The sequence below is a fragment of the Mauremys mutica genome, chromosome 1, assembly GCF_020497125.1.
Source record: "Mauremys mutica isolate MM-2020 ecotype Southern chromosome 1, ASM2049712v1, whole genome shotgun sequence".
Classification (NCBI taxonomy): domain Eukaryota; kingdom Metazoa; phylum Chordata; order Testudines; family Geoemydidae; genus Mauremys; species Mauremys mutica.
In genome coordinates this window covers 30,577,809-30,601,779 of record NC_059072.1, presented here as the reverse complement: position 1 = coordinate 30,601,779, position 23,971 = coordinate 30,577,809, and the positions used below count along the sequence as shown (strand labels likewise).

The following is a 23,971-nucleotide window of genomic DNA, read 5'->3' as shown; positions in this document are numbered from 1 at the left end:
AGCAGTGCATGGGATTCTTCCATCCTAAGTGCAGGACTCTGCACTTGTCCTTGTTGAACCCCATCAGATTTCTTTTGGCCCAATCCTCTAATTTGTGTAGGTCCCTCTGTATCCTATCCCTACCCTCTAGCGTATCTACTGCTCCTCCAAGTTTAGTGTCATCTGCAAACTTGCTGCGGGTGCAGTCCACGCCATCCTCCAGATCATTAATGAAGATATTGAACAAAACCATCCCCAGGACTGACCCTTGGGGCACTCCACATGATACCGGCTGCTAACTAGACATGGAGCCATTGATCACTACCCATTGTGATCACTACCCCTAATTTAGGGACAATGGGCCAGATCCCCAGCTGGTATAAACAGACATGGCTCAAACTGACTAGAGCTATGCTGACTCACCAGCAGAGGACTGGCCCACTGTCTCATCCTCAGAGGCGAGGGTTTATACATTTAGTTCTCAGTAGTATTACAAAGAATTACAGTCCTGCCTCCTCATGTCTCAACTTCAAACTACACTCTGCAAATAAATAATAATCCCTTTTTAAAGAACTAATTAGCTATTTGCCACCTTTCAGGAGCAGAATCATACTTAAACAGGAAAGGAGAAAGCAAAAGGTAAATTGTTATAGCTATTTGTAATTATTTTACATGACTAAAAATGTTTAACATTGATTTCACATGCAGATAATTTTTCAAAGCAGTTGAAGGGAGGTACAGTGCTGTGGGATTGGACTAGTGTGCGTACTTTCAGAGTAACTTTTCAGGGAAAAAATATATTGTCTAGGAGAGCTTTAAGCTGAATTCCTGATTTTTAATTATTATTTGTGTGTGTATTTCTATGCATAAGAGTCATGCAAAGTTTAGTCATTTCTTACCCATTACAAACATATGCCCGTTATATAGCTATGACTGCAGGAATAGCTTGCAGATTCACAGTCCTCAAATACTTGGTCATTTCAACAAATAGCTAATTACATATAGATGTACTCTTCCTGGGGCTAAACCTAAGAATGTTCAAGTACTTTTTTCTGGCTGCCAAAGTGCACTGAGTGGATCAAATTCTGCCCTGATATAAGCAAAGGAAATGTCAAACCATAGGCAAGAAAGGAGAGAGGGAGGGCAGGTGGGTGCAATTATAACAACAGACATTCTCCTTTGGCAGGAGCTAGGAGCAGTGAGGCAAGGTTAGGTAGCCCAGGCAAGGGGCCTTGACACAGAATAGATTATGGAGACTAGATTCCAAGCAGCGCCTTTCACCAAGCCATAGAGGAGGAGGAAAAGCAGGTTTGTAGGATGTAGCCAGTCCCAGAAGCAAACTCTCAGCAGTGGGATGACCCTCCGGAGTCCCCTTGTTCTCTTCAAACACTCTCCCAATCAATAACATTACAAGTATGTAGTGTGCTCCAGCATTGTAGAGATGGTAGAAGCTGGCTGGAGGGGGTCCAGGAGCTGTTGGAGAGGAATTTGATGCAATAACAGTAAACAGTGCATTTAATAAGTGTGGAGGTAATGAGAAGGTGGCGTATGGGACTGTATCTGGATATGTGCTGATAAGGGACAAGTGTGGGATTTTGAGGGTAGAGGCATTCAGAAAATTCTTGTATTGTGACAGGGAAATAGATTGAAGAAGAGTATGAGGGAGGGGATAAAAGTGGGAGATAAGGACGATTATGAGGCAGCGTTAAGAACACTAAGGGAAATAAAAGGATTAGAAGAGGCAGATAGTAGGAATTGTGTTCACTTATGTCAGGGTTGAATTTGGCCTCTTGTCTTCCTAATTGGAAATAGCTTTACCTGAAGCATATGTGTATTTTTCAAAGACAAATATCATAATAACTTGAAATATTATTATACAATTGCTTATCCTGGGAAATATTTACCAAAAAGTTATATCTGAAATCTGTCAAATATCACATGGGGGCGATTACTGGTCCAGTCCAAACTTATATTCCCATGAAAACCATTGCAGCATTTTGTAACTTGGCACAGCCTGGAGTCTTTGATGTCCTTGTGGTAGCTAAAATGAACAAGTTACCACTGTTCTCATGTAGTCATTCAGTATTATTTGCTGCATTTGATACTGATGATCTCAGGATGATTATTAATAATCTGTTCTCCTGCACAAAGCTTGTTCCCTGCATTTCTATGAACAGAATTCAAATGTTAAACGGACTAGTTTACATAATCCATAGACTTTAGAAGTGTTAACCAGATCTGCTTTAGACTATTGCCATATGAGGGCAGCTATGGGAGTTTCTTTTTTCTTTATTTCATAGGACTGTATATTCTTTGCCAAGGAAGGCCGTCTAAGAGAATGATAAGCTCTTTGCATCTTTGTGGATGGCCATGTGTATATAATCCTTGTTGATTTTCTTGCTGGTTTATAATGTGCATACACATTCTCAGCTCTTCAAATTATTGAAAAATAGAAGTTGTTTTTCTTCAAGGGAGTCTGATGCTTTAAAACTTTGTATGAAATTTTTTAAAATTGTTAATAGGTAGGTGAAGGTTGAAACAGTGAAATTTCAGAGACTGAATTTTTCCATCAGAAGCACCATCATTCATTTAGCTTTAAAAAAAGAAATTCAGATAATATTTGTACAAGAAATAGTCTTTTTAAAAGAGATGAAAGTGAATGTAAATGCTAGATTTGTGTGTAAAGCAATTCAGCCATGTGATTTTGTTGATATTAAAGGCAATTGTGCAGCTAAATCATGAATATGCACCACAAATACTTCTGCGGTGCTCTGTAGTATATATCAAGCAGTTTATTGTTCTGTCTTTTGAAAATTATAGGAATTCTTTGAAAAGAAAAAGCTTAGATCAAAGATGAAGCTCCTAGGAGTATCATCACCCCCTAAAAGTTCAACGGTCAGTTTAGATCTCCTCAACCTGTATGTTGTTAATCAGATATCCACCAAGAAAGACACTGCTGGTGAGTATAATATAGTAATAGATTTTACAATTGGAAGACCCATTTACTGTAACCTATAACTGCTACTGCCTCAACTCTTCTGTACTCCCTTGTAAGACTGTAACTTGTGTCAACAATTCAATTTATCTTTAATCGAAATCTAACTGAAAGTGAAACAACCACCGCACAAAAAAGTCAGAGGACAAAAGAGGAACCCAATAATCTTGGCTAGCGGCATAATTTCACTTTCAAGGCTCTGCACAGCTCTGCACCTGGCTAAGTAGCTGCACTTGTTTCATCATACACCTTTTTTTTTTTGGTTCCTTGTGACCTTCTTGCTTAAACACTCCATTCATATACTACTTCCACTTTCATAACTTCTTTCATGGAACATCCTATCACTCTGGAATGCCCTATCACTACTCCCACATCAAGTGCTTCCTTCAAATCCCTCCTCAAAATCCACTTTTTTCACAGTTGTCCCACCCTGATCTCCTCAATAACATCTCCACACCTCCTGAACCTTAACTGTTGTCCTGTATTGCATTTTTGTATGAATCAAACTGTAGAGGCCTTGCCTTTCAAGTTTTTTCATGAGCTGTGGGAACACCTTAGCCTTCAGAAACTAAATGAGAAGTGTAATAGAGCCTTGCATGCCCAAAATCTGATGGATAAAAAAAGTGTATATTATAATGGACTGTAAAATAGAGTTGTTAATAAGCAGTTCAGATAGTGATAATGGCAAATAAACAAAACATATGTATTTCATATTGTTTATGTAGAGTGAAGAGTGGGTTCTGCGTTCTTATTAAAATTCGGAAATCTCAAATCTCTCTGTGACACAGATACTAACACTCTGAACACTTTCATTACAGATAGAGTGAGAAAACCAGTCCATGTGGATCTGAACAAGGGGCTAAAAACTCCTACAAGGAGACAGAATATTGAACTTCCCATGTCACCACAACGTACATCATCTAAAATAGGCCTAGATGACATCCAGAACAGGTACTTGAATAATTATGGACATTAGTCAAACATTAATGAAGTTCAACAAGGATAAGAGCTTTATGATGCCATTTCTGTCTTCCTTTTGATTTATAAAAGATATATTCTAAAAGTGCCAATCCAGGCACCATCGCAAAATTGAAAAATACAATCAGAACAAGAGTAAAACCAACAACTTCCACAACCCCAACCAAAAAAAATAAAAAATAAAAATAGCCAGCCTCATAGATGCTCAATCCAAACTAACAGTCCTTATCATGCTCATCCCTCCTCCAAAGCCTGCTGCAGGACATGCTGCAGGACCTCCTGGTCAACAAAATTGTGCTATTTCAGACCAAAGTGAAGGGACTGGGTCCCCTGGCTGAGGACCCCTCACAGAGAACATGCTACCAACAGACCCCTCTCTTTTTTCAAACTGAGATCAAACACCTCTGCCGATTGGTGGTGTGGCACTATAACTCTGGGAAAGAAGCAGTCTCTCAAGTAGTTAGTAGGTGCCAAGCCATTTCAGTCAAAACAAACACCTGAAATTCTACCTGCAATCTACAGACAGCCTTTGCAGATCCTAGGACACTTGTATCATGTGCTCTCAGCAAGATACATTCCTTAAAAAGTGGACTGCTGGATTCTGCAGCAGCTTCTGGTTTCATTTAAGATACGTCCCGATATGGAGCACACTGCAGTAGTCTAATGTTGAGTTAACAAAGGCAGGGATCACAGTAGCAAGGTCTGCATCCAGAAGAAATTATTGCAATCTCTTAGCTGAAGCAAGATGGAAAATACTGTTGCTATGTGATTGTTTAACAGCAGATGGAAATCCGGCAACACTTCAAATAAATACAGGCCATACTTACATAATAGGGGACTGTCTCCTGGAAACCGTGACTCTGAAAAGGATGTAGAAGTCATAGAGACAAACAGCTGAACATAAGCTCCCAGTGTGATGTTGTGGCAAAAAGCACTAATGCAATCACTGGATGTATAAACAGAAGAGTAGTAAATAGGAGTAGGGAGGTGAGACTGATACTGGAATACAACATTCAGTTCTGGTGTCCACATTTTAAAGGGGATTTTGAAAAACTAGAGAGGGTGCAGAGAAGTGTTATACAGCATGTCAGACTAGATGATCTAATGGTCCCTCTGGCTTTAAAATCTCAGAATTTATGAACTGACAGACATGCATTTTTTTTAATTTTATTTTATTTATGCACCCTCCACAGAGGGACAGATAAAATTCTCACTATATTTTCTTGTTGCTTTTCCCAGCCTTCCAGCACCACCTCAGCCTTATCCAGATTAAGTTCTAGCCAGCTAAGTCTCTTCCATCCCTCAGTCTCTTCCAGACATTGAGCCAGGTGCTCACCAGCACTGGCTATATTAGATAAGATAGAAATATAGAGATAACGATGTTGTCATCTCCCCACCGCTCATGACTGATACCATGGGAAGAAGGCAGTTGGAGGACTAGGGGTGATTGGGAGCCTAGGACTGTTCTAGATTTGAAGCAGGGAATCTGCTCTCGTGAGGAGGTATCTGTGTTGCCTGTGCTTGTAGCTGTCCTGTTACCCAGATAGTCCTGTCTTGAAAAGATCTTCTGAGGAAATGTAAATTATGAGTAGGAAAACAAATACAATATTTTAGGGTTGAAATAGTTTCACACCAGTGCTTTAAGTTGCAGTTAGATGGGACATAAACGTCCTTACCAATATAAAGGAGTTTGGAAATGTATTTTGAACAAACAAAAAGTTGTAGATGAGGCCCTAGATTTTCAGAAGTGACTAATGACTATTTCTTTACTCATGTAAGACGCTGCATGCAGTAGCTGTATCTAAGGAGCAGGCCACTGTATTCAAACATTATTTTGAATTCTCAATCTTTCTGTGCCCAACTTGAGACATCTTAAAGGAGCCAGATTTTCAGATGGACCATGGTGGTTGCTCAGGACTCTTTGAAAATCAAGCCCTTTTAAGATATCTCAAGATAGGTACCCAAAATCATGAGTCTCTTTTGAAAATTTTGGCCAAGAACTCTAAAACTCATAGATTTTTCTTATACTTTGTTACAAGAATACAACAACAAGTATTAGAGAACAGAAGAAAGCATCTCACGGACAAGATAAAATACCAACCTCGGGTAAGTTAAATATACATTTCTAACTTGATATCAGTTTTGTAAACCAATAACCCTTAAATTGTTTTTTAAAACAATGCCTAATCTCACAGATTTTGATGTGAAGTGAAGCTTTCCTCTTTAAGACTATGCTGCATCATTACAATTATCTGCCAAATTATTGTAGGTGGTTTCAAAACACTCAAGAAGAACAGTCTCTGCTCCAAAGAGTTTACAGTAAGGACAAACAAGTACACAGAGGTTAGGGGAAAGGGAATGGGAACAACAAAAAGCAAACTATGTAAAATGTACATAATGTCAGTTTGTTTCACTATGAGCAACATGGCAGAAATGAATCTTTAAATGTGGACAGGGTATGGGCTGTGAGGATGAATTCGGAGGAGTGTACCCCACATAGCAGGTCACGTGGAAGAAGACACAGAGGTCATTGTAAGAAGTTGAGAAATTGGCAGACAAAGTTGGAAGCACTGGCAGAGCCCAGGGGATGGGAGGCAACTTGACAATGGAAGATAAATAGGGAAAGGGCAGGGTTATAGAAATCAAATCTCTCCTCAAATCTGGCCCTCAAATCTTGTCTCCCAAAACACTTTGAAACAAATTTTGCTTCCACTAGACCTGTTCAACTTGATGGGATTGTAGGGGTATAACTGAGAAGAGAATTTGTCCCTGAAAAATCCATTACAAGCATTTCCAAAAGTATATTGAATTTAGGGTAAATGTCATTAATCTATCATAAACAAATCTGTGTAGTCTTTAAAGGCATTTGCCAAAAAGATGTGGGATCGGGGGGAATCTCGCACATCACCTCATCTTTTAATGGATGCCATGGGATAATGTTAATAGACTAATTTAACCTCACTTTTACTTTCACCATTTTATATACTTATGGGAAAGATCATTATTTTTTAAGATCCAGTAATTATTTCTTCTGTTGTAGTGTAAAATAGTTAAGTTTCTATATGAGGTTAGGCTCTGGCCTAGCAATTAAGCTTTTTTGCAGTTGTCAGGTTTGGAGATGCTGAACGTTTCTATGTAGTCAGATGCCCATTAAGATTCAAAGCAATAAGCCTGTTCAGTTTCATCAATTCAGTGGGTCTTTTTTAGGAGCAAAGTACTACTCGGCATGAGTAAGAGTGGCAAAATCTGTCTTATAGTGGGCCATCAGTAATGTTCACATATGGACTTTTAATTAGGCCCTGATTCAGGAAAGGACATGCTTTAATCCACCCCATTCAGAATAGGACTTAATTATATGTTTAAGTTTAAGACCATACTTAAATCCCATTGAAGTCAGTGGGACTTAAGCACAAGCTTAAGTGCTTTCCTGAAAAGAGATGCTATCCTGAATTGGGGTCATGAAGAAGAAATTCTGTATGCACCACTAAAGCGAGTGGGCTCTCTTAAACCTGTTTCCAGTCAGCCACAGACAACCTTTGGTGACATGTAGAACTATAGATTAAAAATGTAGGGCTGAATTCTGTTTTTATATGCAAGTGCAGCACCTATTTTACCTGTGCATCGGTGAGCAAAATTAGACTATTTGCATACAGGCATCCTGATTTCCAGCCAGAGTTTTGAATGCGATATAGAGAGTTGACTTGATTACTGTTTGAGCTGAATTAACTTTACTAGTGGAAAATCATTTAAAAATATAGAGAGGGATTTTTTTTAGCCTTCCTGAATCTTACCCAAGGGGAGAAGTGGGGAGGATAAAATATGATGTCATCAACTCATGGATATTTTAAAGGAGTTCCATAGTTAAAACATGGTTTGTTTGCCTTCTTTTAGATCAGAGGTTCTCAAACTGGGGGTCGGGACCCCTCCGGGGGTTGTGAGGTTATGACCTTTGGGGTCGCGAGCTGTCAGCCTCCACCCCAAACCCTGCTTCACCTCCAGCATTTATAATAGTGTTAAACATTTTAAAGTGTTTTTAATTTATAAGGGGGTGGGGGTCGCACTCAGACTTGCTGTGTGAAAGGGGTCACCACTACAAAAGTTTGAGAACCACTGTTTTAGGTGGTCCGAACGAGGTGATAACCATGGTTTAGCAACTTGCAAACCCATGTACTGATGGGTGCAGCTGAGTAGGAGGTAGAAGGATAGCTTTATTAGCCACAGGAGGCTCACTGCTAGAAGATGCCTATGAAAGAAGCTGAATCAGCACTTCTCCAGAAGGCCTAGCCCTACCTCAACCCACTTCTGCAGCTTTGCTGGCCCACTACCAGGCTCCTTGGTGTAGCAGTGATTGCTGGCAATTCATAACACTGCGCTCTTTAGACTGTCAACAACTGAGAGGCTGGGTTGTGTCAAAGAATCCATTAAGTGAATCAGGCCTATAGGTGGGACTATTAGGACTTGTGCTCCACTCAATTAGGCCCTTTCTCTCTGTCTAGGCTAACCAAACCATGTTGTCCCCAGTGTGTCACAATAAAGCTCAACCATCATTTTTGCTTTGGTAGTGTGAGTGTAGGGCCTTAGAATGCAGATATTGAAGTATTAGATCTGTGCAAATGTTACACTTCTAATAGTTTTTGTGAAAAGCATCCTTTGAATAAAGTTATCAGCTGCTCAGATGCAGCTACTAAACACAGATTCTTCTATGAATAAAGAGATAAAAATCTCTCTAGACCTAGAAATTAAGCCAAGTTCTCTACTGACATAATCCACTGATTGCAGTGCAGTTATGCTGGTGGAGAATTTGATCCACTGTTCCTAAAGTCGTGCAGTTGGGCCAAGTTTTTTAGACAGAGTAAGAAAGAGAGACCTATTTGTAGGATTAAATCCTTTGTTTGAGCAAAGGAGAATTACTTGCTTTAGGTTAGGTGTTTGGTTATGAAAATATATTTTACAAAGATCACAGCTTGCAATAAATTACTTTCCTAGACATTACTTTAGTAAAACTCTTCCACTACACTTGTATCCCTCATACTGGTTGGAGAGAGAGAGAGAGGCCATTATTTTAGGTTGGTATAGAATGTCCAGAACTCATGGGGGCAGATTGTCATCTGGGCCTCTACCTGACTTCCACTTGCATGTACAGATCTGTGTAGAGTGATCAGATAGCAAGTATGAAAAATCAGGACGAGCGGGGGAGTGGGGAGGAGGGGGTTTAATAGGAGCCCATATTAAAAAAAAGCTGCAAATAGCAGGACTGTCCCTATAACATCGGGACATCTGGTCACCCTAGATCTGTGCCTGCTCTTTATATGTGCAAATACTTGCTAACACTGTGCACGTACAGGTGTCAGGCAGTTTTGAAAAGTGTGCACCAGCATTTGCACCTGCATGCTTGTTTGCATCCAAAAATGGAGTCACTAATGGGCTAAAAAACTATTAAAAATAAATAATTGCACTGGGTGAAATTTATCCATCCCCCACAAAGCCTGAAAAAGTGGGATTTGTACAAAGTACTAAGCAGAGAGAGTGGGTCTGAAGATTCACATTCTCCAGCCTATGGCAAGCCATCAGATTGCATTGTCCATTAGTTTGAACAGAAGACCTTGACACTACGTGCTCCTTATGCTGGGTGTAAGGGCCACCAGGATCTGTGTAGTTACAGATCCCATGGCACTTCACCCAGTGTGCCTCCAAATCTCCTTTATATGCTGACCGGCTTGGGCCAACATGGCACCCTCCCTCCCACAAGACAGCTCTCCAGGCTAGAGAGAAAAGTATTCCATTTTATTAATTTAAGCCTCAACTCAGCAAAGAATTTTACTGCATGTTTAAAGTTAAATACATGGTTAAGTCCATCTCCATTTATCATAACATGCGTAAAGTTAGGCTTGTGCATAAATGCACTGCTGAAACAGGGCATTGGCAGAATTATTTTTCTTCATGAAAAAGTTTATATATGGCTAGGTCACATAGGTTTACATTTTTCTTGTAGTAGATACATGTGTAATGTATTCTGTAAAATACAGAATTTTACTGAAAGTGTAACATTAAACCAAAATATTTTTAGATAAATAAAATGTCTGTTGTGCTTTACTTAAGTTATCACAAGTTATGGAATCAACATGCACAGACTCTAGTCTTGAACATCTGAACAATCTAGCAGCAGACTGTAATTCCTATCCAGTGTCCTCTTCAGTTTCCTGGTCTTCTAATTACAAACAATCTCCAGAACAAAATTTCAGAACGAACCTAGCATGCAGTCCTTGGGAAGTGGCCTATGAAGAGGAGAAGCAGAGCAAACAGGTTTGATATGTTGTCATTTCAGAGGAATTATATTAAATACAATTTTTTCTTTTGGAATGGGTCTAGTGAAATGGCAGAAGGTTTCTTGCTGACTGGTGCAAGCTACATTTAGAGTGACATTTTTTTTTTTTTAAATTGGTTGGTTTGAAAATAAGCCCAGCATGATTTTTATGAACATGCAGAACTTTCTCTGAGTTCATACTCATGAATACATAACAATAGTGTAAAGGCTAAGCAAGCTCTATGGCAGGGGTGGCCAACCTGAGCCAGAGAAGGAGCCAGAATTTACCAATGTACGTTGCCAGAGAGCCACAGTAATACGTCAGCAACCCCCCCATAAGCTCCCCCACCCCTGCTCCCAGTGCCTCCAACCCACTGGCAGCCCCGCCCATCAGCGCTTCCCCCCCCTCCCTTCCCACACCTCCCAATCAGCTGTTTTGTGGTGTGCAGGAGGCTCTGAGGGGAAGGGGGGAGGAGTGAGGGCATGGCAGGCTCAGGGCAGGGAAGGGGTGGAGTTTGGCAAGGCCTGTGGCAGAGCCAGGGACTGAGCAGTGAGCACCCCCTGGCACATTGGAAAGTTGGTGCCTGTAGCTCCGGCCCTGGAGTCAGTGCCTATACAAGGAGCCGCATATTAACTTCCGAAGAGCCACAATTTTCTCTGGAGCTACAGGTTGGCCACCCCTGCTGTATGGACTACACACAGACACCGGCAAGTGCTCTATGGAGAGCTGGCTGGTAATATGGTGCTGACTCTACTTCAATGCAGGAGCGGGAAACAGGAAAGACAGCTAAAATACATTAAATATTTTCCTAATATTACTCTCCCACAAAGGGCCGGCTCCAGGCACCAGCATTCCAAGCAGGTGCTTGAGACGGCAATCTGCAAGGGGCAGCAGTCCATGTGTGTGCCCCCATGCGGAGGGCGGGGGCAGTCCATGTGCCATTAGGGCGGCTCGTGCATTTCTGTGGCGGTGCAATTCGGTGGCAGCTTCTATGTTCACCTGTGCTGTTCAGCTGGCTGAAGACAGAAGCTGCTGCCGAATTGCTGCCGCCACGGAAACACGTGAGCCACCCTAAGAGCACACAGACTGCCCCCGCCCTCCGCGGTGGCAATTCAGTGCGCTGCTTGGGGCGGCGAAAACAGTAGAGCCGGCCCTGCTCCCACATAAGCAAGTACAATCTAATTTATGATAACACAACATCCCCCTATACAATCTCTCTATTAAGATGTTGTCAATGCTCTGAAAAAGTTTCAGAACTCCTGCTCCAGAGGATACCTTTTAACTTAAATCAATATTTTGTTATGCTATTTTAAGGCAATGAATGACAGTTGTCTATTCTTAGGCCATCTGATTTTGTAGTTTTATTTTGTTTTAGATTTGAAAAATCATGTGAAAGAATACAATAGCAATTCTGAGGGGTTTTTCCTGCTAAAATATTTTTATTTTTAGAAAAAAAAAATTCACACACATGTAAGACTTTTAAATTCTATTAGTGATGGCATCTTAATGCAAGTTCAGGAAGTCAGAACTTTGTAGTTCTGATGGCATTGGATGCTAGATGGACATTTTGAAGGCCTTCTGTTTGCAAGCTGGCTGACACGTCTGTGAATAAGGCAAGTGGGATTTGGCCTGTTATATAGAGCAATACAATGAATGTTTTCCTCCATAATGAATTTATGGAAATAAAGAGCATAATTCCATTTTTTCAGCTATATTAGAATAAAATCTTGTTTTTCCCCATAGAAATAGAAAGGACATTGTCTTGCTAAATTTTATTGTAAAAGTTTCAAAAGAATCACAGTAGTTACATAATATGAAATGTCATTTTAAATATTAAAATTTAACTATTCTCTGTATTTAATATTTTGGCAGTTTCTACCATTTTCTCAGCCAGGAAATATTCTCTCTCAAGACCCTTGGGTTTCAAAATCCCAAAACAGGCAATGCATTTTCAGCAAGTCCAATACAGCAGGACCATTGGGAACATTGTTTAAGAAACTGAATAGGTAGGCAGAGATTTTGCTTTTAAAAAAAAAAATGACAGTCACATTTAAAAATAAGAAAGAAAGGACTTTCAAGACTCATTATCTGATTAGTTTTTAATGTACTTCAGTGCCTTTGAAAATTAAGTTGGGATGAAATGTAAATGACAAAAGTACTAGATTACTTACAAACTACTGAAATACATCAAAATGTTATTTTAGTTCAATATCCTAGATTCAATTGTTCATTTTCTCACTACATTATTCAGTAGTGTCACTGAATTCCTCCATTACACATGTAATTTGCAGAACAAACAAAAGCATGCACTTGCCTCCTGTTGGTTAAATAATTCTTCTAGTTTCCTTTTCTAATTAAGAAATTTTTTTTCATGAAATCATTCCCTTTTCACAAAGGAGAAATAGAAACATGAAATAAAATATATTTTGAAAAATGTGCCAATAAGAGAAAAACTTTACCTATTAACTGACTGCTTAGGATCATACACTGTTTATAATAAATATCTTATTTCAAGTTCATTCCAGGGGTTCTCTGCATGTCTCTTGAGCTCCTAAGGAGTCTAATTTTCCTCCCAGTTTATTCCTTCACTTGCTCTCAAGTTCCTGATCCACCATATGACTGAGGAGGGCAAGACAGACTGCCTTTTGGAATCCACCATCATGTTCCAACACTGACTAGAGTGATCGGGGAAGCACAATAATGGGAGCTCTTCTCAAATACACCCAGTCTATTCGCTTATCCCTACAAGAAAGGGACTGTGGATTTCTCACTTGGTAGCAGGCAGCACTAGCTACAAGAACACTGGACTGATGCACTAACTTTAACCTTGGTCACCATACATTTAACTTCTCTTTGCTTCTCGCCTTTCCCACCTTTCCCCCAGCTTTCTAAAATGCAAATGATTTAAGTCCTCTTCCTGTTCTCTCACTCTGACCACATCATGCCCATCCTTGAATCCCTTCATTAACTTCCTGGCCCTCATTGCATCACATTCAAAGCCCTACATAATCTTGCCTCACCTACATTTCCGCTTTCATTTCCTCAGGCCCCTTCATTACTGCACTTTTTTTAATCCTCTCTTCTTACTGTTCCCGCTTTGTCTCCTTCTCCCACTCAAGGATTCCACCTTAAGCTTGGAACACTTTCCTCCTCTTTGCTGAAGAAATGCTTCTCTCAGTCCTTCATATCTTCCCTCCTCCATACTTGATTCTCTTCTTCTATAATCCCTACAACCTTTTATCTGAACTGGTGTCCCACATCTTATCTTGCCTTTGACTGCCAGTTGTTCAAGGTAGGAAATGTGTTTTTCATTGTTTGTAAGGTACAGTGAAAACTTGGGGCATTACAGGAGGTTTTTTTAAAATAACAATTTAGAGTATTTGCATTTATTTATTAAGCAGTAACCAAAAACTTGGATGTAATGTACAAATGCCAGATGGCTATGACTCTAAATAGTAGTAGACTAGGTTATAGATTAGCATTTATTTTTACTTCGCATTAAATAGTGTCACTTGGCGGTGTTATAATGCTCACAGGTTAGCTTTGGCCAACACTACTGAAGGCCATTTCAGAAACAGCATGGTATTACTGATACCACTTGAGGGAAAGAAAGACCAGGAGACAGGACAAACATGGGAAAATGAAATGAGAGGAGACCAATTAGGAGCTGCAGGGAAGGTAAATCCATAGAATAAGAGGTAGTTAAAAGAAACTGAGGGTGGCAGACAGTAGTTGGGAGGAGGGAAGAAGCATAAGAGCAAGGCTATAGTTCTGTTACATTCTTACAGAGATGTGTCATAGGTTTCTGCAGATAACATTTTCCTCTCCTCTCATGTAGTTAGTCCCTCAAAACTTAAATGTTTGCCAGTTTTTACATAAGCAGAGGACACTGCTTTCACCCAAGAATCATTTTGGGTCTTTGTCCAATTTCTAGTATTTCCTAACAGACACTCCAAAACTTTTACCATGGTATGCAACACTGTGGCATTTCTCTCTCTGACTATCATGCAATTGTGCCCTGCATTGGTGACAGGACTCAAGGATGAAGTATCAGCCATTGATTTGCACTCTCTTGCTTTTGTCAGTTCTCAGAGCATTAATGTGGTCTTGTACTAAGGTACCTCTATATTTCTGTTAAAAAACTATGCTGCACATGAGCGCATGATGTATCCTTCCTTACTGTACATGGACATGTGCTATATGCATGATTTTTTTCCCCAAAGGGCTCTTCACTTGGTCTCAGCCAAATGCAAATCACTGCCACTAGATACAAATGAAATTTCCCTCTGTCCACAGAGTTTGCACAAGGCCTATTCACCACTTAAGAACAGTGACTTAAGTGACACAGAGACTTTGCATGGGCCTTCTGTACAGAGGGGAATTGTACTCTACAAGAACAAATCACCTTTTAAAAACCCTAAAGAAGATTGTCTTGCATTTGGATGTTGTGCACAGTCCAGTGTCTAATTCAGATGAGTGGAGCAGTAGTGACATACAGTGGTTGATTTGGTTATTCACAGCTCTTTGTGCAAGAGGCTACATCTCAGGTCCCCTGTTATGTCCAGAGGTGGCTTGAAGCTGAATTCTAATTCTCTTTAAAGCTGCAGGTCTAGGTTCTATGCTTTTTGCCTTACTATAAAACCACATCTACAATACAGGAGAATTTATCCATTAAAAGAACATATGTTTTTGATAGATGTAAGTATGGAGCGCATAAAGAGTAAAGTTTTTTTTGAGATTCTTAACTTAAAATTGGTAATTTAATGTTTAAGCATTTAGTGTTTTGCTTACTTTTGAACTGAGCAGGCTTTTTCTCTTTTTTCCCTCAAAGTCCAGACTATATAAACTCTGTTGGTAATACTCCAGCTTTAATTACCAGTAAAGATTGTGGAAGCAACAACAGAATAAAAGAGCCATTATTTGGTATTGTGAAAGAAACAGCAGCAAACGACACTCACGGTGAAAATGGTCTAGCATTGTCTGAAGATGAGAGACCACAGATTCATGATATTCCTTCCATGGAATATTGTGGTCCTTTTGTTAACCAAGCCAGTATCAGCCAGTTATTTACAGATCCAGATGATATGAATGAAATATCCAACAGATGTAGCCCTTATAATAGAGAAACTTATAACATGACTAAATGTACTGAAAGGTATACTGTAGACAGATGCCTTAAAGGGATTTTCACTGTTCCAGAGCAGACTTTCTTTAAAAGTAAGAATATTTCAAGTGCAAGCCATAAAGAAAATAAACAGCCTAATAAAAGCCACTTGAAATACCCTGATGGACATTATGACATTATATCTTCTGAAAACCAAGAAAATCCTTCAAAATATGAAAGAACAGGTAAGTATAAGTGATGCAAGGAAGTAAAATACTATGCTTCCATCTTTTTGGCATTGTTTTAGTGAGCCACATGATTTGTATGTCATAGTGAGAAAGATGTTATGAAACTAGGCACTGCAGTATTTTTGTTTCAGGTGAAATTATATAATGGTAATCATCTTGTGAGCTAATATGTCATTTAATAGTAATTTCTGATCAAAATTGTTATGGAATAATTTGTTTTAATTCAAAATTGTATTTTAAATTCAAGGCTTAATTTTTGTCTTTAAGGAGCATTTACAAGTCACCATAATCACAAGATTAACTTAGAGGAAAAAATGCAGAATTATTCAACAATGAATAAGTAAGTTTCATAAGCAATTGTTAAATTAAAAGGTGATATCTGTATATTATAGACTTGATGGGCGAAATCCTGGCTTTACTGCAGATAGTGGCAAAACTCCAATTGAGTTCAGTGGGTCCACAGTTTCACCCACTGAGTATAAGAACATGAAAATTTCTTTAAGATTAGCTTTGCAGCCCATAAGTCTGCAAATATTTAACATACAAGATACTTCTGAACATGCATCATCCTCTACTGTATAAAATGAATATTTAGATTGTGCCTTTCATACTCAAACTAATGCAAAGTGCTTTAAGTCTATTTAAGTTAAATAGACAGTGTGACAATATTTTTAAAGAAAACAGCCATTATTGGCATTATTGAGCAGATCCATCAGTTACCTCAAGGTTGCTCAAGTTCCCAATGTTACAGTCTTTCCTCTGGAGCTATCTTTTCATTTTACAAAGTGGCATTGTCTTCAGTAATCTTTAATAGCATACTGTTCCACAGAAATTGTTTATAAAATCAAATTCTTTGTATTATATCTTGAGAATTTTAAAAAATATATAACTTTAACAAATTGTAATAGTGGAATGCATTTTGTAATTAGAGCAGTGCCATGAGCTTACAAATAGCAGTATTGCTATGTTTTATTAAAATAATCAAAGTGGACTGTAAGATTAGTAGTAATATTTTTCATTTGAGGAGTAAATAGATGCTTAAAACCACAGTATGAATCTCTTACCTTAGGACCTTATTTTGTTTTTATTCCTTGGTGACAGTGCTCCTCTGGAACAATTCACTTGTGAGTGCTCACAAGTCTTTGGATTTGAAAAGGTAAAACAGTTTTACTTCATTTTTGCTTAAGGAAACAAATATACTTTTGTGCTATATACTACAATGTTGGTGCCAGACACTTTGGATCAGATTCTTTGCTGTACCTCCAGAAAGCAGCAGACAGCTACTGTTTGGTGGGTGGGTACTGTGTGAGAGGTTGCCACATACCATTCTCTGCTCTATAGCTGTGTATATGTAAATAGCTATATAGATAAGAGGCCAGTAGATGGCATTCAAAAATACGTAGAATTGTTCAGGGTTTTGTAGGCCCAGAAGTACTTGTGCACCTCAGTGGCTTCCTCTGTGTTGTTCTTTACATGGAGCTCTTAACATTCACCACTTGATCCAAAATATGATGCAAGAATACAGCAACTCTATGGGAAAGGGGTTCCTGGCCCCTGGTACCTCTCAGCACCAGAACCAGGGCGGCCAGGGGTCCATGGCTCCCCCACTTTTTAACAAAAATAAACACAAAATTCATGTCTCCTTCAGAAACACCTCCCCCTCCTCCCCGGCCAAATAATAGATTCTGTTGGGGAGGTGCTGCAATTACATTTTTTGCCCACCAGGAGCTGCTGTAGCATCAGAAGATGGGGAACTGACTCACCACTGGAGCAGCCACCTGCAGCGAGGGAAGGGCACTTTTGCCTTGTGTTCCCCCCCACCCCACACACATTTCTACAAAGGTTCTGGCACGCTAGCCTCTCAGTTGTGTTCCTTGTAGATTCCTGGGCTAGTTTCAATTCCAAATCAGATCTCGTAGACCGCTTCTGAGAGAACTGGGAACAGTAGGATCCTCCCCTTCACAGTCATTATCTGGGTGTTTCTCCATATTTGGCAATGAAATTATTTGGTGGCAGCATAATTCATTTTACAACTTATGTTCTCTGGTTATGGCTGGTTGGAGCTTTGCCATTAAAATAGAATGACCATCAGTCCCATATTTAAGCCCTCTTGCAGGTATCCCACCTTTTTAAAAAAAAATGGGCAAATTTTCCGGTATTTTCCACTCCCCTGCTGGTCAGCGCAGCCCCAGCTGCATCTAGTTTGTGGCAGGCAGGTGAGTGCGGACAGGCAGTGGCTGGTCAGTGAGAGCATGTGGTGGCCTCAGGCTGGGTGGAGAGGCGGGAAGCGGTGACATCAGGTAGGAGGAGAGGCAGCCCTGTGGGGGACAGGTAGGGGTGTGTGTCACCCCTCCTCATGTGATACCTAAAGCAGGAGTTCTCAAGGGGGGTCCACAAGCCCTTTCAGGGGGGTCACTGGGCACCAATGCTGAAACCCAGAGCTTGACCTCCCAGTGCCCCACAGGGCTGAAACCCCAATCCCCGGCACCCTCCACAGGGCTGAAGGTGGGAGCTGTGGAGCTGAAGCCCCGATCCCTGGCATCCCTCCTCCACCTGCTGAAGCCTGGAGCTGCAGGCACTGAATGCCTGAGCCCTGGAGACCCCCGAGGGGCTGCAGGCAGGAGCTGTGAGGCTGAAGCCCTGATCTCTCACACACACACTGGGCTGAAGCTCTGATCCCTGGTGTCCCCCATCCCTTCCCCTGCTGAAGCCAGAGCTGCGCAGCTGAATGCATGCCCTGGTGACCCCTGCGGGACTGAATCCTGGATTCCTGACGCTCCCTGTGGGGCAGAAGCTGCCTGAGCCCATGGGCAGAGTTGGGGGCATTGGGGATGTCTCCTCCCCAAATTGCAGTGCAAGTGCAGGGCAGTCCCAGGGGCAGCTCCACACCTCCCACAGCTCCTGCCTTCAGCCCCCTGGGGGTCACCAGGGGGCGGGGAGCCACGCAGTGCAGAGCAGGCAGCCATGGTGTTCCCTCCTCTCCTGCTGGTGCTGGTGCAGGGGGTGAAGCTACTTCTCAGCTCCCAGCCCCCTTTTTTCACGCAGCTGGTAAGAGCTGCAGGGGTCGGGGACCTGGCTCCATGGCTGACAGAGCCCTCAGGGAACACGGACCATAGGGGAGCCCTCCTGGCACACAGCCCCTAGCTACCATAGGGGAGGGATAGCTCAGTGGTTTGAGCATTGGCTTGCTAAACCCAGGATTGTAAATTCAATCCTTGAGGGGGCCATTTAGGGATTTGGGGATTGGTCCTGCTTTGAGCAGGGGTTGGACTAGATGATCTCCTGAGGTCCCTTCCAACCTTGATATTCTATGATTCTATGATACCCCTTCCCTGCACCAAGCTCCCCCATGCCTGCATTCAGCTTCTAGCTACCTGCACCCTGAGCTGTTTTCAAACTTTTTGAGCTGACCCCCCCCCCACCTTTTGAGTAATAACTTTTGGTTGTGCCTCTCCCCACCCCCGCCACAACCGAGACAGGCTGGGTGGGCTGCTGAGGTGAATCAAGGGGTGGAGGTTGCACTCCCTCCCTGGACCTGCCATATGGAGCTGGCTTGAGCCCTCTGCCAGCCCAGACCCCCAAAACCCTCCCCCCCCGCTGGGCCCTGGAGTTTTTATAGCATGTGGCGGAGGGGTACTGCATAATTCTGATTGATTGCCATTGAACTCACTTGAATTTGAGCAATGGCTGACAGAGGGAAATTACCAGCATAGGGAAATATGGTTACCCTACATTAAAAGCTGGCCATGCAGACTCTTCTAACGTTACAGTCATGTGACTAGGTGGGGCCCACCTTCAGTTAACCAGGATAAAATGGACCCCATGACATGGAAGGCAGCGTCCTTTCCTCAGATATATTCACCAAAAAGAAAAATGCAAGAAACATGCCAAATGTCAAGTGTCCCTGCTGCAAAGCATGGAGACACAAGAGCTTCACAATTAAATGGATGTAAGCATATTTTTTAACATGGGCAAACCATGTTTTTTCTCTCATCTTGGCAATGGCCAAACCACTTTAGCTTAAATTTTCCAGAAAAATTCATCCTGATGCTGGAAGATTTCGGCCCAAAAGCTGAAGTGTGGTCAAGTTATAATCAACTGACAATAGGGGTTTACAATAGAAAGTGTCAGGAAACATTAACTATTGGCAACACTACCTGTGCTGACTATAATTAATGGTTTGGCAACTAATTTATATTTCTTAATCAGTGAATGAAGTGATAAGTTATAAAGTGGAGGAATATTAACCCCAAGAGAACTAGATAATTGCCACGTGGCTATTATTATGTTCTTATGAAGGAAGGCTGGACACATTGGGAGGTCAGGCTAGATGCATGGCAGAACCGTTGTGGAGATTTCTAGTATCCTCATCCAATGGGATACAGGAAAAAGAGATTTTATAAAAAGGAATACAATGAAGAAAAGTATGACTGTTGGACTGAAAAATGTATTAACTTCCCTTCTTAAAAAAGGTTCTGACAGCAGAGGTGGAACAGTGTGATTTTGAAGTGAGTTCAAAGCTTGGAAAGATGGAAAAAGGTCAGTATACATAGTTCTAAAGTAGATTTTCTCCATGTAAAACTGATACAGCTACATCTAAAGTCAAGTAAAAGTGATTACATCCTGTTTTGTGAACTACTACTATGTCTAATTCACCCAACAGTGAATGAAGAAATTGGAACATAACTGAAATACTTTTAATTGCTTTTACCTAAAAAGATTAAAGTTAGCTTCTCCCTAGTTAATTATCTGTAACTTTTTCATTGTCTCATTTCTGCTCCTATTGGCATCTCCAAAAACATAAAAAGCCAATTCTGCAAGCAGTGGTAATTGTAAAAAAAAACCCATTCCACTAGACAGCTTAGCAATGTTGCTATGAACACAACAGCACAAGCCTATGAATGTTCGGCATTTGATAGTATAAGGTGATGGTTCCAGGTATAGTTTTTTCATTTGCTTCCTTTCTCGTTCCTTGAAAAAAAAATTGTAAAATGTTTTGACGTGAATTAGTCCCTGCACTGGAAGTTCAACCATAGTCTCTTACTAGACTCTTTACCCTCTTAGTGCCAGACTGTCCTGCAACTCCACAGGGGCATGGTAGTGGTAGGAGTCTGCACCCCCACCTATCCCTCTGTAGCAGCAGGGCACAGATGAAGTCTGTGGTTTCCAGGAACATCCCCACCTCCTGGGGTGCAAGATACCCAATGAGGTACAGCAGCTGGCACACTCCCCATAGAGCTTGCCTCTGACAGTACAGCTCCACACTGTGCCCAGCACAGGGTTGCACTTTAATGGCACAATTTGGGCTTTAGTGCATGAATACAATTCCCATGGAGCCTACCAGGAGACAACACCTATTCTGAGAGGAGAATAGGCACTTTATAGTGTACTGCACAATGAACTAGCTAACCCTTAATACTAAAAATAGTGTCTTTAAAACAACATTGACCCAATTTATAAATAATTGTAAGTGTTGTACTGATGCATACAGTATATGAGAGGTTTGTTTGTTCGTTTGAACCTAATTTTTCTCAGTCTAAGCTCATTTTGTAGACACTGAATCATCACTGAGCAGTCAGTCCCCCAGTTACTCTCCAAAGCAAACAGACAGTTGTTTCTGCACTAGTTCCGAGATGGTAAGCAATGGAATTTTATCTTTTTTATTATTATTATTATTATTATGCTTTTTATTTGTAAGAGCTCATCACCATGCTATCTCGTGCCAAAGCACATGCAGAGGACCTAGCTGTATTACCTTAGTTATTAACTTTCTTTATACAAGCAAAAATCACTTGTGAGAAATATAAAAAAAGAATCAGCTCTAAGCTTTAAAATAGCATAGTTAAGCAGTAATTTGCATTGTCTGTAAGGAATATTAGACCATAGAGAATTCTGATAATATCTAACGAAATACAGTTCCACTCAGTTCCCTATATTACATAACTGTTCATGAACAAGAAGATCAGAGGCCTAGCCTTTTCACTTTACTTACTGTTGTTGTGGTAGCAACTTATTGGACTCATGTACAACTGCATTCATACAAATCTGTTTGTACAGTCTGAAGAGGATGACCTAGCTGAAAAGTGTCTTTCTGACAGCTCCTTTCAAGTAAACGGTGCCAATCCAATTGCAGCTTCAACAAGCAAAGGACCACAACATACCTTTGGCACAGAAAGTTTGCTTTTCCCTCCCGGCACTAGTGTTGCTATGAAAGAAGCCAACACTCCTCGACAGAAAGAGCCCAGTTTACAAGCAACAGAGGAGGAAAATAAAGACCAGGCTGTTCAACCTCAGCCCAACTCATCGCACATTCCATTTAAAAGGAAGAATATTAATCACAGAGAAAGATGTGATGCTTGGTCACAAACTGAGAGCCCTACTGTAAGGGTAGAAAAAATAAATGCTGCCATACAATGTGATATAATACAGGCATGTTGCTGTATAAATCATCTTTCCTCTGTCCACAGCGCTGAACTACTAACTAATGTTAGTAAAGCAGATACCACTGGAGGGCAGGAAATTACAGCAGATGAGGCATTTCAGTCTTCAAGTACAGACAATGCAACAATTATTGCAGAATTTCCTCCTGCAACTGAGTATCTGACTTTGCCTGACAAGATGACTGTAGATGTACTGAACTACATTAACATAATGAAAAAGAAAGAAGAGAACAACTGAGTACAAAGGAGAACCTATTAAATATATTGTGGGTACATCAAAAAGCCCTGTACTCTTAGGGGATTTTGTTCATTCCACAGTACATTATTTCCTTTTATTTGGTACATTTGGTTTTAGCTGTTGGACAAGATATTCTTTTACAAATTATTATTAATGTGTTCTCAGTATTTTATAGTAGCTTAGTGAAAATAGCCCTTATTCATTAGACACATTTCCATAATACAGTTATAATGTTTGTAGTTTGGGATGGATCCTGTTCTTATTGAAAATGTAAATACTCCAATTGACTTCCAAGGGCATTGGATAGGGCACTTGGTGCACAAAAATATGCACACGGTTATATACACCCACATATATCCAATTTTTATGATTTTTAGTAAAAAAACAAAACAGCAAATTCACATCTATGCACACAGAATAAACTGAAATTACTACAATATATTAAAATGAGCAGTAATGTTAGGTTTATGCTCTGACTGCAAATACAGACTCATCTTTTTGTAGTTTGCCTGCCGATTAAAATGCTGAGTTCTAACCTTTTCTTATTTAGTTCAGTATTTGTGTTAATCCATACATCTTGAAAATAAAGAGTTGTATTTCCTATAACACTGTTTACACTTATTCCCCTCCCCCCCCACCACACACTTTAAATTGTAGATCTCGTGAAAGGGGCCATCCAGACTACAACTGAAATTCTCTATTTACCTACATGACTAACAGTAGAAGTGCACATCTCCCATCAGCGTAGCTCAATCCTTTTCAGAAAAGGCCACCTCTGGCGTTGTCTCCATTTCCTTTCAAGCTTTAGCCTCCTGACTTCTTGCAGCGATCACATTTGTTGAGAAATTAGTTTAGGCAAAAGATGCATTAGCAACTGTTTTGTGAACAGTGCTGTGGGTTTTCTTTATAAGGGTAATAGGCTGTGGCTTCTCCTGTTGGTGACCCCTGTCACAAGATTCACAAGCTCTACCCCTGTCAGGTCAGCTTCTCCTCTTACCATGTTTTGACTAGAAAGGATTCCTGGCTGAAGGGATGTGGGCACAGTGCTAAAATCCCTTTCCAGTGTAAGCAGAATGTTATTTATTCCCACGCCCATCACTAAGCTAGAGTTTGCATTTTCTACAACATTTTATTTTTGGAGCTAAGGGACACTTATATGGAGTTATTTTAAAAAGGGAGTTGGCAGCTCAGCAATGTGCAGGTGTAGGGCTAGGATGTTTCTAAAAAAGTGCTTTGAGAACATTCAGAGCACCCAAATTTAGGGCATTGGCCTTTCACATTCACAAATCTTGTGTAGATGGGGTTTGTACAGCCAGACTTCTGAAATGTGGGGCCAGTATTCAGCCAGAACAGAGCCTGATTCCTGGGGCCAGACATAAACAGATTTTCTTCATTCACATTATCTCAATCTGACTTCAAAGAACACAAGCTTCCTAGTAATTTTCTTACCTGAAATTACAATGATCATCTATACCACAGGGAGGTATAATTATCTGACTCATATTTATGATTTGCTAAAACCACAGTCTTAACATAGCATCTGAAATACTGTCCCCACAGTTCCTGACAATATTTAGTAAAAATGTGATATCCAGTATCACAACTGTGGGCTAGGAGTCTATAAGGTGTTGTGTTGTAACAGGAACATAATACGTTGCACACACCCCTGCAAAACTTGTGCAGA

General features: G+C 40.6%; 1 protein-coding gene across 3 annotated transcripts in view; it reads left to right on the top strand.

The window, feature by feature from the left end:
• Positions 1–22,791, top strand: part of C1H12orf40 (chromosome 1 C12orf40 homolog) — a 28,534-nt gene extending 5,743 nt beyond the window's left edge. For all 3 annotated transcript variants that reach the window (XM_045002166.1, XM_045002167.1, XM_045002168.1), the window contains exons 2-13: positions 579–618; positions 2,800–2,938; positions 3,793–3,925; positions 5,992–6,058; positions 10,052–10,255; positions 12,130–12,263; positions 15,089–15,606; positions 15,877–15,949; positions 16,711–16,765; positions 20,082–20,148; positions 21,163–21,245; positions 21,667–22,791. In XM_045002166.1, the coding sequence (XP_044858101.1) occupies positions 579–618; positions 2,800–2,938; positions 3,793–3,925; positions 5,992–6,058; positions 10,052–10,255; positions 12,130–12,263; positions 15,089–15,606; positions 15,877–15,949; positions 16,711–16,765; positions 20,082–20,148; positions 21,163–21,245; positions 21,667–22,287 (2,134 nt within the window). In that variant the 3' untranslated portion in view covers positions 22,288–22,791. The remainder of the gene's footprint in view (positions 1–578; positions 619–2,799; positions 2,939–3,792; positions 3,926–5,991; positions 6,059–10,051; positions 10,256–12,129; positions 12,264–15,088; positions 15,607–15,876; positions 15,950–16,710; positions 16,766–20,081; positions 20,149–21,162; positions 21,246–21,666) is intronic.
• The last annotated feature ends 1,180 nt before the right edge of the window (positions 22,792–23,971 follow it).